The sequence below is a fragment of the Scylla paramamosain genome, unplaced genomic scaffold (genome assembly GCF_035594125.1).
Source record: "Scylla paramamosain isolate STU-SP2022 unplaced genomic scaffold, ASM3559412v1 Contig2, whole genome shotgun sequence".
NCBI lineage: Eukaryota > Metazoa > Arthropoda > Malacostraca > Decapoda > Portunidae > Scylla > Scylla paramamosain.
Window position 1 is genome coordinate 4587517 of NW_026973667.1, and position 13516 is coordinate 4601032.

Here is a 13516-nt window from a genome sequence, read left to right on the forward strand (position 1 = left end):
ATTTTGAACAGTAAGTATTCTGTACACAGCATTAATACTGTGATAACATTTTGAACAGTAAGTATTCTGTACACAGCATTAATACTGTGATAACATTTTGAACAGTAAGTATTCTGTACACAGCATTAATACTCTGATAACATTTTGAACAGTAAGTATTCTGTACACAGCATTAATACTGTGATAACATTTTGAACAGTAAGTATTCTGTACACAGCATTAATACTGTGATAACATTTTGAACAGTAAGTATTCTGTACACAGCATTAATACTGTGATAACATTTTGAACAAGTATACCGGGGAAAAACTGTGTTTGTGTCCTTGATGACCCAGTGAAGTGTGGGTGGGTGACCCAACTTTGGGCTGTGACCCAAGGGTTAAGAACCACTGACCCAAGGTGATGCACTCTTCCAGGCACTTGCTGTGAGAGAGAGGGGAGACCTGTGCACCGCTGTGCTGCACTGTGCTTAGATGTCCCTGGTTCACTCCTGAGGCTGTACCATTCTTGCCCCTATTGTGAGTATGTCTCTGTGTGTGTGTGTGTGTGTGTGCGTGTGTGTGTGTGTGTGTGTGTGTGTGTGTGTGTGTGTGTGTGTGTGTAGTTGACAATTACTGAAGGGTTTGTGACTTGACCCGTCCCACAAGTGACAAAGACGGCATCACGTTGGTCAGTGCTTGCAGAAATGGCTCTTTCTGAGACGTGGGTACAGTTTGTAATGGCCGCCACTCTTCCCTGCTCCACAGACCAGGCCAGCATCCAGGCCGCCGCCCTGCCTGGCACTGACGGCTGTCTGGCCTCCCCGAGGGTCCCTGCAGGACTGGACGCGGCGTGTGCTGGCGGGAGTGGTGCTGCGGTGGAGGTCGTGAGGCCGGGCACCAGCATGAGTGGCCGGCGGTGGCGGCAACAGCAGCAGCAGCAGCAGCAGCAGCCAGCCTCAGGTGTGGGGAGGCACAGGCATGGTGGCAAGAATCACCTGGAGGCAGACAGCTCTGTCCACAGAGGAGAGAGCAAGTTTGAGTGCCAGCAGTGTGACAAAACTTTTGTATCCAGACATGGCCTTAAGTACCACACCCTGACACACAGTGGTGTTAGAAATTATGAGTGTGGTGAGTGTGGGAAGAAATTTACCCACAAGTCTAACCTCAACACACACACCCTGACACACAGTGGTGTTAGAAATTATGAGTATGGTGAGTGTAGCAATAAATTTACAAGTAAGTCTAACCTCAACACACACACCCTGACACACAGTGGTGTTAGAAATTATGAGTGTGATGAGTGTGGGAAGAAATTTACCCACAAGTCTTCCCTCACCACACACACCCTGACACACAGTGATGTTAGAAATTATGAGTGTGATGAGTGTGGGAAGAAATTTACCCATAAGTCTAACCTCACCAAACACACCCTGACACACAGTGGTCTTAGAAATTATGAGTGTGATGAGTGTGGGAAGAAATTTATCAGAAAGTCTACCCTCACCAGACACACCCTCACACACAGTGGTGTTAAAAATTATGAGTGTGATGAGTGTGGGAAGAAATTTACCCACAAGTTTCACCTCACCACACACACACTGACACACAGTGGTGTTAGAAATTATGAGTGTGATGAGTGTGAGAAGAAATTTACCCACAAGTTTCACCTCACCATACACACCCTGACACACAGTGGTGTTAGAAATTATGAGTGTGATGAGTGTGGGAAGAAATTTACCCACAAGTCTTCCCTCAACACACACACCCTGACACACAGTGGTGTTAAATATTATGAGTGTGATGAATGTAGGAAGAAATTTATCAGAAAGTCTAGCCTCACCAGACACACCCTGACACACAGTGGTGTTAGAAATTATGAGTGTGATGAGTGTGGGAAGAAATTTACCCAAAAGTCTTCCCTCACCACACACACCCTGACACACAGTGGTGTTAGAAATTATGAGTGTGATGAGTGTGGGAAGAAATTTACCCACAAGTGTAACCTCACCACACACACCCTGACACACAGTGGTGTTAAAAATTATGAGTGTGATGAGTGTGGGAAGAAATTTACCAAAAAGTTTTCTCTCAACACACACACCCTGACACACAGTGGTGTTAAACATTATGAGTGTGATGAGTGTGGGAAGAAATTTACCCACAAGTCTTCCCTTAACACACACACCCTGACACACAGTGGTGTTAAAAATTATGAGTGTGGTGAGTGTGAGAAGAAATTTACCCACAAGTCTTACCTCACCACACACACCCTGACACACAGTGGTGTTAGAAATTATGAGTGTGATGAGTGTGGGAAGAAATTTACCCATAAGTCTTACCTCACCACACACACCCTGACACACAGTGGTGTTAAAAATTATGAGTGTGATGAGTGTGGGAAGAAATTTACCCACAAGTCTTCCCTTAACACACACACCCTGACACACAGTGGTGTTAAAAATTATGAGTGTGATGAGTGTGGGAAGAAATTTACCACCATTTCTCGTCTCAATCAACACGCCTTCAGACACACTGGGGTGAGGGAGTTCGAGTGTGATGTTTGTGGCAAGTGTTTCAAGACAAAGGGTGATATTGCCAAGCACGTGAAGATCCACTTCTGAGGTGGTGGTGTGTGGACACATGGGGCCACACCTGTACCTGTGGTAGTGGTGGTGGTGGTGGTTGCCGTGCCTGTGAGGGAGTCATGGCCCCAGCAGTTTTGTGTGGTGGTGGTGGTGGTGGTGGTGTGGGGGAGTCATGGCCCCAGCAGTTTTGTGTGGTGGTGGTGGTGGTGGTGGTGTGGGGGAGTCATGGCCCCAGCATTTGTTTTGTTGGCAGTGCAGGTGTGACTTTCAATAAATGTGTGTGTGCAGTAAACCTTTGTTTGTGTATTCACCAGGTGTAGTATACAGGGCCTCAGCTACAGGAATATATTGTGGTGAGGCAGCCCCTCTCTCTCCTTGCCTCAAGTGTTTGTGTATTCACCAGGTGTAGTATACAGGGCCTCAGCTACAGGAATATATTGTAGTGAGCCAGCCCTTCTCTCTCCTTGCCTCAAGTGTTTGTGTATTCACCAGGTGTAGTATACAGGGCCTCAGCTACAGGAATATATTGTAGTGAGGCAGCCCCTCTCTCTCCTTGCCTCAAGTGTTTGTGTATTCACCAGGTGTAGTATACAGGGCCTCAGCTACAGGAATATATTGTAGTGAGGCAGCCCCTCTCTCTCCTTGCCTCAAGTGTTTGTGTATTCACCAGGTGTAGTATACAGGGCCTCAGCTACAGGAATATATTGTATTGAGGCAGCCCTTCTCTCTCTCCTTGCCTCAAGTGTTGTGTTTGTTTCTTTTTGTCTCCCTTCACACGTTAGGTTATGTTAAGTCTGGCACCATCTTTGCCCCTCTCTCTCTCTCTCTCTCTCTCTCTCTCACCATTGGTAAGTATTATGAAAACTACCCAGCTCACAACAGCAGAAACAATTTCATTATTTTTCCTGCTAGATTTTGGTATGTTCTCAATCTGCTAACAATTTTTTGTAGCAAATCATTTTTTTTTTTTTTTACCCTCTTCCTTCAACCCCCTCAGACACTGATGATTTGCAAGGAAATGATGGTCAGATCAAGACAAAATGTGCCAAAATGTTGCATCCTCACTGACACACACACAAACACACACCAATACCTGTCGCTGTTCACAGTGATGCACTGCGGTCACTGGTGACGGAGCGTCATGCTGGTCTCCCGCCACGGCACTCTTGGGTGTTAACAGACCAAACCTAACCTAACCTAATGGGGCCACTGTCCCATTGGGGTGGCACTTAATTTGTCAGGGAAGGTGGTCAGGGGACTGGGGGGAGTGATGGAGGGAGTGCAGACCTGGCCTGTTGTTGCATGGGAGGGGCAGGAAGCAGGGTGTGTGTGTGTGTGTGTGTGTGTGTGTGTGTGTGTGTGTGTGTTGCAGGCGGGGACAGTGTGTTAGGCAGCGCTTGGCCCAGTGTGTGCTGACTGTCACTGTTGTTCCAGGTGCCAGGCAGAGCCCAGGCAGCACGCCCTGCTCACTGCCAACCAATCTTGTGTCTGACTTCCTGTAGATTTGGCTGCGGCGTGTGCTGGCGGGAGTGGTGCTGTGGTGGAGGTTGTGAGGCCGGGCAGCAGCATGAGTGGCCGGTGGCAGCAGCAGCAGTCTGCCTCAGGTGTGGGGAGGCGCAGGTGTGGTGGCAAGAATCACCTGGAGGCAGGCAGCTCTGTCCACAGAGGAGAGAGCAAGTTTGAGTGCCAGCAGTGTGACAAAACTTTTGTATCCAGACAAGGCCTTAAGTACCACACCCTGACACACAGTGGTGTTAGAAATTATGAGTGTGGTGAGTGTAGCAAGAAATTTACAAGAAAGTCTAACCTCACCAGACACACCCTGACACACAGTGGTGTTAGAAATTATCAGTGTGATAAGTGTGGAAAGAAATTTACCACTAAGTCTTACCTCACCACACACACCCTGACACACAGTGGTGTTACAAATTATGAGTGTGATGAGTGTGGGAAGAAATTTACCCACAAGTCTTCCCTCACCACACACACCCTGACACACAGTGGTGTTAAGAATTATGAGTGTGATGAGTGTGGGAAGAAATTTACCCACAAGTCTTCCCTCACCACACACACCCTGACACACAGTGGTGTTAAGAATTATGAGTGTGATGAGTGTGGCAAAAGATTTCCTACCATTTCTCATCTCAATAAACACACCTTCAGACACACTGGCTTGAGGGAGTTCAAGTGTGATGTTTGTGGCAAGTGTTTCAAGACAAGGGGTTGATATTGCCAGGCACATGAGGGTCCACTTTTGAGGTGTGTTGTATGCATGAGTGGGATCACACCCATGCCTGTGATGGTGGTGGTGGTGATGGTGGTGGTGGCAGTGGTGGCAACCGTGCCTGTGTGTGCTGTGAGGGAATAATGGCCCCAGCAATTGTTTTGTGTGGTGGTGGTGGCGGTGGCAGCCATGCCCAGGTGTGCTGTGAGGGAGCAGTGGCGGCAGCAGTTGTTTTGTTGGCAGTGCAGGTGTGACTTTCAATAAATGTGTGTGTAACATCATGCCACGTTCTTTTCCTTTTTGAGTGGTGGTGTGTCGGCTCCCTGTGTCTGGTGTTTGCTGCGCCAAGTTGTGGCAGCCACAAGCATCGCCCCACACTTGCTTCGCTGGATCTGAGCGGCCACATCCCTCACCACTCCGCCGGCCTGTCGGTGCTCTCTTGTGTGCACTGGGTGTGCCTGAGCCGTTGTGCTGACGCTGGGGAGTCTTCGGCAAGCACAAGTGTCTTGCGTGGTGGTGTAAGAATGCGTGTTGGGTCTTTCATATCAATTAGGAAGAGCAGGGGACCCAGCACAGAGCCCTGGGGTGCCCTGCTGTGCACTTTCACTCTGCTGCACTCTGCTGCATGTACTCTTGTGCATCTATGTGATGGACCTGATGAGGTCTTTAGGTGGTACAGGGACCATAGCAAGGGTAACATAAGAAAAATTCTCAGGATACAACAAATAATTGGTTCAAGCTTGAAAAAAAGTTATGTTTAAAGAGACAGGAAGGAAATGGTTCTCAAATAGTGGTGGATGACTGGAAGTGACTGAGTAATCTGGTTGTTAGTGCTGCGTCAGTAGGGAGGTTTGAAAGATTAGAGAAATGTACGGACGGGGATGACGGGTGGAAACTGGCAGGCTCTCACTACAGGGACTGGCACGTGTTGGCCTGGTGGCTTCCTGCGCCAACCCTTGTGTTCTTGTGCTCCGGGGCCAGTTCTGGGCAGCTTGCATTTCAGTCGGCAGTGTGGCGCAGCATTGAAGGCTGTTACAAAGATGCACAGCGTCCAAAGGGCGAGTGTAGTCGTGCACGTTTGGCCAGCCACTAACCCTTTGACTGCCACTTGGTACACCTTTCCCTCATCACCAATCACTGAGACACCTTTACTTGCTCCACAGGCACATCCAGTCTTTGAACTGGGAAGAAATTGCAAAAGATATTCTTGCGCTGCTGGTGGTGCTGCTGACTGTGTTGTGTTGCAGGGAAGGGGTCCAGGGACAGGCAGGTTGGTCACACTTAACCCTCCCTGTGTGAATGCATGTTGCTTCTCACCAAACACTTTTCTGGCCTGTAAATCTTGAGTGTTTCATCCCTGACCACTTCCCCCGTGGCTTGTGTGCTGTGCTTGTAAGGCTTGCTGGGGCACCACCACTGGCTGCCGTCCCAACACTGACACCTCTGCAGGTGAACACCACCACCAAGGTCTATACAGGGTGTCTCAAGAGGAAAGGAACACCAACACTAATAACACAGTCTTCTGATGCCTAACACAACACTGTCTTCCATTAAGAGATGAGTGAACCAAACATCAGTGGTCATACAGCTTTTATAAATGCAGAGGAAAGGGAGTTATGAAAAGAGAGGGGGGGGGGTGTCACAGGGGAGTGAGAAGGCAGCTGTGTTGAAGGAAGAGTATTAAAGCAAACTGAAAATGAGAAAACGGATACTGGCTTAAACTGTAGCATTAGAAGACAGCTAAATCTTTGAATCCCTTGTTGTTTACCTGATCCTCCAAACTCTTGCCTGAACAAAAGACAAAAGCAATCCAAAGTGAGAAGAATAAAGAAAAAAGAAGAAAAACAGAAAAGACAAAATAGATACAGGCTTAAACTGTAGCATTAGAAGACAAGCCTGCTCATCCCTTCTCCTGGCTTTAGCCTCTACTGTTCTTATCCTTGCTTTAACTAACAATCTACTCCCCCAGTCTCCTACATGCCTCAGGTCTTTCTCTGCATTCCTGACTGCCATCTGACCCTGCCATTCTCTATCTTCTTCCTCACCATCCTGTCGCCTAACTTCTGCCGTTCTTCCTTTGTGTTCTTCGTTTCCACTGTTCCATTTCTTTTTTTTTTTTTTTTTTTCCAAGATGAGGTTCCCTCTGCTCTAAATATCTTTTCAAGCCATCTCTCCTCGCCGAGTCCTTCTATCTTCCTAAGTAAATTAAGTTTTCCTTTCTCAACCCTGTCCCTGAATGTGCTTCATCACATCTCACCTCAGATTGCCTCTACTGCTGTACTGTTTGGGACCCCTAAACTCCACCTGCTTGTAATGTTCGTGATCTCTCTAACTTCATGAGATCTCCCTCCCGGTAATGGTAAGTAATTTGTGATCTGTACAAACAGTAAGCCATTCCTTTCCACACGCTTCTGTTAATTGCATACTTGTTAATCGATCATGCTTGTCATCCTCCTGGCTTCCCCTTCATTTATTTTCCCTTACTTTTCTCCTCATACTCACTCTATCAGTTATATACATTTATCTACTACTTCTAGCACAATGCTTCCCAGCACTCACTGGCTTCCTCCTGTGCTGTTATATTGTCACCTAACATTTCCTGTCACTGTATCTAATGTTGCACTCCCTCCCGTACTCCTCTGCTATTCTAACACTGTGTCATCTGCGTATGCTAGGCGTCCTAACCTACTGTCTCCAACCCTTGCTCTTATTTCATAATCCTTACTAGCAATTCCTCTACGTATAAAAATATAGATGTAAGTACACTTGCAAACAATACATATAATTGTTTTTAACGTCCCTTTAAGAGTTGCATAATTGATAAATACTGCACTGCGTAACTTCAAATTACAATAAGAATATTTCATTCTTGTAATAAATACTAACAATGAAAATCTCAACTGTCAGAATTTTTTAAATCTCCAGAAATTGTGGCAGTAAATCTCCAGAAATTTTAACCGCATCATCTGACAATAATGAAACCTTTTTCCCGCCCAGACACCGCCGTGTGCACAGCGCCTCGCCTCCTGCTCCTCCAACCCAGCGCACTGGTCACCACATTGGTATTGCAAGGTTTCTGAGTGATAAAGTGGGTCTACCTGTCACATGAGTTACTCCAGAGATGTTTCAAAGTTTATAAGTAGGTTTTACAAGGGTTATAAGTGGGTATTACAAAATCTTAGTGGTATTAGTAGTACTAGTGGTATTAGCTACAGAGGCAAGACGAGGTGTGAAGTGGTTGTACCTGTCATGGCAGCCACTACAGGGTTATTACAAGGTCAATAAGTGTGCTATACAAGGGTTAAGTAGTTTTACTCGCAATATTTCCCGACCAATCAAAGGCTACAACGAAGCTGCCAAGTGGTTCTGTCTGTCATTAGCCACAACAGGCATTTCAGACTGGTTGTGGTTCCAGCTGCTGCATTACAAGGTTAACATAACAGCGTAGGCAATGGTCGGTATTACAGCCGTCATGTTGGTCACCACAGAGATATTGCAAGATATATACGTGGTTGAGTGGTGCTGTATTAGTCAGGGGAAGTGGGGATGTGTTTAACGAAGCTTTTAAGTGGTTTCACCTGTCAGGTTAGCCGCCACAGATGTAATTTACACTGTGGTTAAGTAATTACATCTGCCGTATCAGTTATCACAGGTATTTGAAGGTTTATAAGCAATTACACTCGTCATACTAATGATGAGCTCAGGTGTTACGAGGTTCATGAGTGACAAGATGGTTCCCTCTGCCTCGCCAGACTCGCAGCACCCACCCCGCCTCTCTGCTTCAGTCACCAGCCTGCCCCTCCCTCCCTCCTTGCCTTCCTCCCACCCCCTGGACAGGCAGCGTGCAGGCTTGGTAGACACAGATGAAGCATTCTTTCCCCAGCACTTGCCTTCACACCCACGGCCACGCGCCCCTCCGTCACAGCGTTAACCACCCAACAAGCACCGCATCACAGCCAGGCGGGGTACAACTGCCATCATGATAGTTTGCATCAACGACCCAACAATACCCAATTATCTGCCACTACAGACGAGTAATGTGTGCGTGGCTTCATTATCTTGTACAGAGAGAGAGAGAGAGAGAGAGAGAGAGAGAGTTTGTTAATTTATTGCGCCAGTCTACAGAAAACACCATACAAAACTACTCCTGACAGTATAAATTGATAATTCAGATAATGACATGATGAAGGCAAGCAGGTTATGGTCCGGCAGCGTATCAAAGGGAGTGACAGCAGACATAAATGAATTAACGGTGCTGGTTTGGCTTGTTAACTACCTGTCATGAATTAACGGTGCTAGTTTGGCTTGTTAACTACGTCATGAATTAACGGTGCTACTTCGGCTTGTTAACTTCCTGTCATGAATTAACGGTGCTGGTTTGGCTTGTTAACTACCTGTCATGAATTAACGGTGCTACTTCGGCTTGTTAACTACTTGTCATGAATTAACGGTGCTGGTTTGGCTTGTTAACTACCTGTCATGAATTAACGGTGCTGGTTTGGCTTGTTAACTACCTGTCATGAATTAACGGTGCTAGTTTGGCTTGTTAACTACCTGTCATGAATCATCTTTGGTATGTGATCTACACTTAATATTGCGATCTGTGTGTTATGAACCTTTTGTATGCAATGTACACTTTATATTGTGATCTACAACAAGAAAGGTTGTACTCATCAAGAACAAGGAAAACACTTGTTCTGGTTTGGAGAGAAAATGTCTGGTTAGAGTCTGACGCAGGAGTGGAATGTCTGTTGTAGCGTCGAAGTTCCAAGAAGAGACCGTGAGACACTTCACCCAGTCATTCAGAGAGAAGTCGCTGAAGGCTCAGTAATCCATTCCAATGACTCGCCAGCTTACTCTAATTTAAACCAACTCAAATTTCATCATTTTTCCGTAAATCATCATCAATATTACGGCGATTCTAACATCGGAGGTCGTACTCAAGGAACTGAAAGATCCTGGCTTGATGCGAAGATTCGTATATTGAAAATAATGTGAGGCATCGATCAAAGAACATTTCAGTCACCGAGACTACTTGTGTTGGCGGATGATGACAAAACAAGCTCCTGACGTCTATGTAGCATGTTTAGCCCATGTACTGTACGTGCTGCTCATCGCTACAATATGAAGACAAGAAAAAAATAATTACATTTTCTCTCTATGCTATATATCATTCCAGAATAAATATTTGTACAGTGTAGATACTTTTCCTTGTAGATAATAAGCCAAAGTACGGTGAAGATATTTTTTTCCCTGTAGATAACAAGCATAGCACCGAATGAACAATATAGCACCGAATTAACAATAGAGTGAAGCTGGCTTTGAAAGTAGATAAGACAAGATAGAACTTGTGATATTTTAACTTCAAAAGGCATCATAGAACATAAATACATAAGGGAGCAGTTAGCAGCCGCCAAACTGTGGGTGGCGGGTCATGACGAGCAGGTAGGTGGTCTTCCTGCAGCAGGCATTGGCATACGTCAAGGAGAGGCTGTCCACGTGGGAGCAGGTCTCCCACAGCAGGACAGTGCAGGCAGTAGTGTTGCAGGTTACTGGAGTCAGGAGAGTGGCACAGGGACAGGAGGTATAATGAAGCTCGTCTGCCAAGCCCGCAACCTGCCACAGGGGTCGGTAGCAGAGTCTCAGCCGCGCCGACACCACACTGTGTTTTCGGACCCACAGGCCCCGACGGCGGTGCTCAAAGCGATGATGACGAAATGCATCATGGTGCTGAATGGTGACGCTGGCCGCCCGCTGGTCATCCGTCCTGATGCTGGTCGAGAGTAGAGAAGCTGCTCGGATCCTGGACTTGAGGCACTGGAGGGAGGGGCTGGGACCAGCGTGAGGGGCAGGCAGTCCACGGCGTCACCATGAGACAGCGAGACACGTGAGGGATCCACACAAACTTGATATCTAGTGACCAGTCATGAGCCAGAGCCAGGCCTGTCAAGATCCTGTTCACCAGGTGACGAGGGGCAGGGTTCGAAGATGTAAGGGCATGAAGGGCTGCCTGTGAGTCACATATAATAACCCCGTTTAGGCTGCCCTGACAGAGGGGACACAGCATCCAAGATGCCGTGCAGCTCACAGAACGTGGAACTGGAGTGAGTCGGCAGCCGACGCCCAACCCAGCCCACTTCTGGTGGTTCCGTGCCAGGGGAGAAAACTGCACCTCCCGCTGTGCCGTCCATCTGCACAGACAGACCCATCCGTGTATGTGGTGCGGCGAATCGATGGTGGAGACTGTCGCTATGGCGTCCATTGCTAGGTGTTTCTGCAGGACCGGAGAAAGAGAGAGAGAGAGAGAGAGAGGGCGGGGATAAGAGCAGGATGGGGGCAGGGGGAGGGAGACGGGAGTGGGGAGAGAGAGAGAGAGGTGGCTGAGTGATACACGTCCTGACTGTCCTGCAAAACTATACCTGCCCGAATGTCTACTTCGCTCCTGCTGACTTCCCTTTCACTCGTCTCTCCACACAGTCCCGGCACCACCACCACCACCACCACCATCCACTCTCTTCCTGCCTCCACTCTGACATCCCTCGTCCCCCCGTCCCCTCAGCATTATTCGGGCACTCAAGAGGTTTGTAATGACATCAGCGTTTTCATCCAAGGGTTACGTTATGTCTGGATTAATGCAGTTCATTAAATCCATTGCTAATCCCTTCATTGTTTAGATTGCGGAATAAAAGAAAGTTTTTGCCCAGAAATGAACAGTCGCTGTCTTAAGATGATCAGGTTGAGGTTATTTCCACAAAACCCTAGAGGTGGCGTGACCATTCTGACACAAGCTTGGCCGCGCGCGCGCACACACGCCTTGCCTGCGCTGCACCGAGTCACTGCAAACTTCCGCTTTCAGAAACGCTTAGCTCACTCAACACGACTGTTTTCCAAGGCCACAGAGATGCCTAGCCGGGTTCTCAACAGTGTTTCTCCTGTTAACAATGTAGAAATCTTGTTAATCTGTCACTGGAACTGAAAAAAACGCCCTTAAACCTTAAAATCCTTTACATTTTCACCCCAACTATTTTCCAAGGCGACAGAGATGACTAGCCGGGTTCTCAAGTGTTTCTCCTGTTAACAATGAAGAAATCTTGTTAATCTATCTCTGGAACTGTAAAAACTCCCTTAAAAACGCTATTTTCCACTATTTTTCAATGCCAGAGATGATTACCCTGGCTTTCTCCGGTTAACAATGTATATATTTATTTTTTAATCTACCACTAGAACTAAAACATCTTTAAAACCCGTGTCACTTCAACTAGAGCCTAATGAATATAGCAGATGTGGGTGCAGAAGGGTTTCAGAACAAGGTGGCGTGCGTATTAGTCCCTGGAGCCACGCCCGTTCCCACACCTCGATGCTTCCCTGTCTTATGTTTAGGCAAGAGTTGTACAGGTCCCTTGCTTGGCGTGGGCAATGGGGAGTATCGGCCCAGTGAAGCGAAGGTATGTTCAAAAAACGCGCCAAAAGTTCGAAGCACGACTTGATCCCCTGAGCATTCCACCTCGTGTTTCGCGTCGTCCCGTCACTTGTCCTGGTGCTGCGAGTGCTGTGCGTGCCTCGGTGGTGCTGCGAGTGCTGTGCGTGCCTCGGTGGTGCTGCGTGTGAGTGTTCGTGGTGTGCAGGCTGTGCTGTCCTGAGGGGGTCACATTTGCAGCAGGTGTCAGTTTGTGGAGGTGTAAAGGCGGTGACCAGATTTTTTTGGGAAATTGTGTTGAGGTGGTCACTCAGAGCAGACCTCAGATGCATTTTATTTATTGCATTTTTATTTATTGTTTTGTTTGTTTATTTATTTATATTTTTTACATGTAGAAAATTTTATAAGAAGCTTTCTGGGGGGATTACCGTAGCCTACTTATTAGCAGACGCAATTAAACCGTTTATTTGTTTATTTCTGCGCAAAATATGACGGCTATTCAACATGTGATCTGTACAGTGAAGGAACCAGCTGTGAAATTAGTGAACTGAATGGATCTAAACCTAACTGAACCCCGAGATAGAAACGATAATATCACACCAACATTGACCACCTCTTCCTCTGCACCCGTCTCTCTCTCTCTCTCTCTCTCTCTCTCTCTCTCTCTCTCTCTCTCTCTCTCTCTCTCTCTCTCTCTCTCTCTCTGGTGTGTGTTGCCAGTTATGAAGGGAAGTCTCTCAGAATCGCCAAATTAGAAGGTGGAAAGGAGTCATTGTTGCCATCACTATTTAATGCTGTGGTGATGAACTGCTGCTGTCAAGGGTTCCTCCGGTCACCACGAGGAAAAACACATCCATTAAACTGTTTCTCATATTCTGTACTTAAATGTTGTCCCAGGTGCACACTGCTATTACATTTTTCCTTATTTGGTGTGGCCAGATTACATTTTTTCCTTATTTGGTGTGATCAGATTACATTTTTCCTTATTTGGTGTGGCCAGATTACATTTTTCCTTATTTGGTGTGATCAGATTACATTTTTCCTTATTTGGTGTTATCAAATTACATTTTTCCTTATTTGGTGTGGCCAGATTACATTTTTCCTTATTTGGTGTGATCAGATTACATTTTTCCTTATTTGGTGTGGCCAGATTACATTTTTCCTTATTTGGTGTTATCAAATTACATTTTTCCTTATTTGGTGTGGCCAGATTACACAAATTCCTTATTTGGTGTGGTCAGATTACATTTTTTCCTTATTTGGTGTGATCAGATTACATTTTTCCTTATTTGGTGTGGCCAGATTACAT

The 13516-nt window shown here is 46.6% G+C and overlaps 1 protein-coding gene and 1 long non-coding RNA gene across 2 annotated transcripts; both read left to right on the top strand.

Moving 5' to 3' along the window:
* Window positions 1–685: 685 nt before the first annotated feature.
* Window positions 686–4743, top strand: LOC135095953 (oocyte zinc finger protein XlCOF7.1-like). The gene is made up of 3 exons (XM_063997102.1): window positions 686–1109; window positions 4069–4338; window positions 4730–4743. The coding sequence occupies exons 1-3, from the start codon at window positions 686–688 to the stop codon at window positions 4741–4743; spliced, it is 708 nt and encodes a 235-aa protein (XP_063853172.1).
* A 747-nt stretch (window positions 4744–5490) lies between these two features.
* LOC135096112 (uncharacterized) lies at window positions 5491–11757 on the top strand. The gene is made up of 2 exons (XR_010264596.1): window positions 5491–7149; window positions 7788–11757. It is a non-coding gene; the product is annotated as an uncharacterized LOC135096112 (long non-coding RNA).
* Window positions 11758–13516: the final 1759 nt, after the last annotated feature.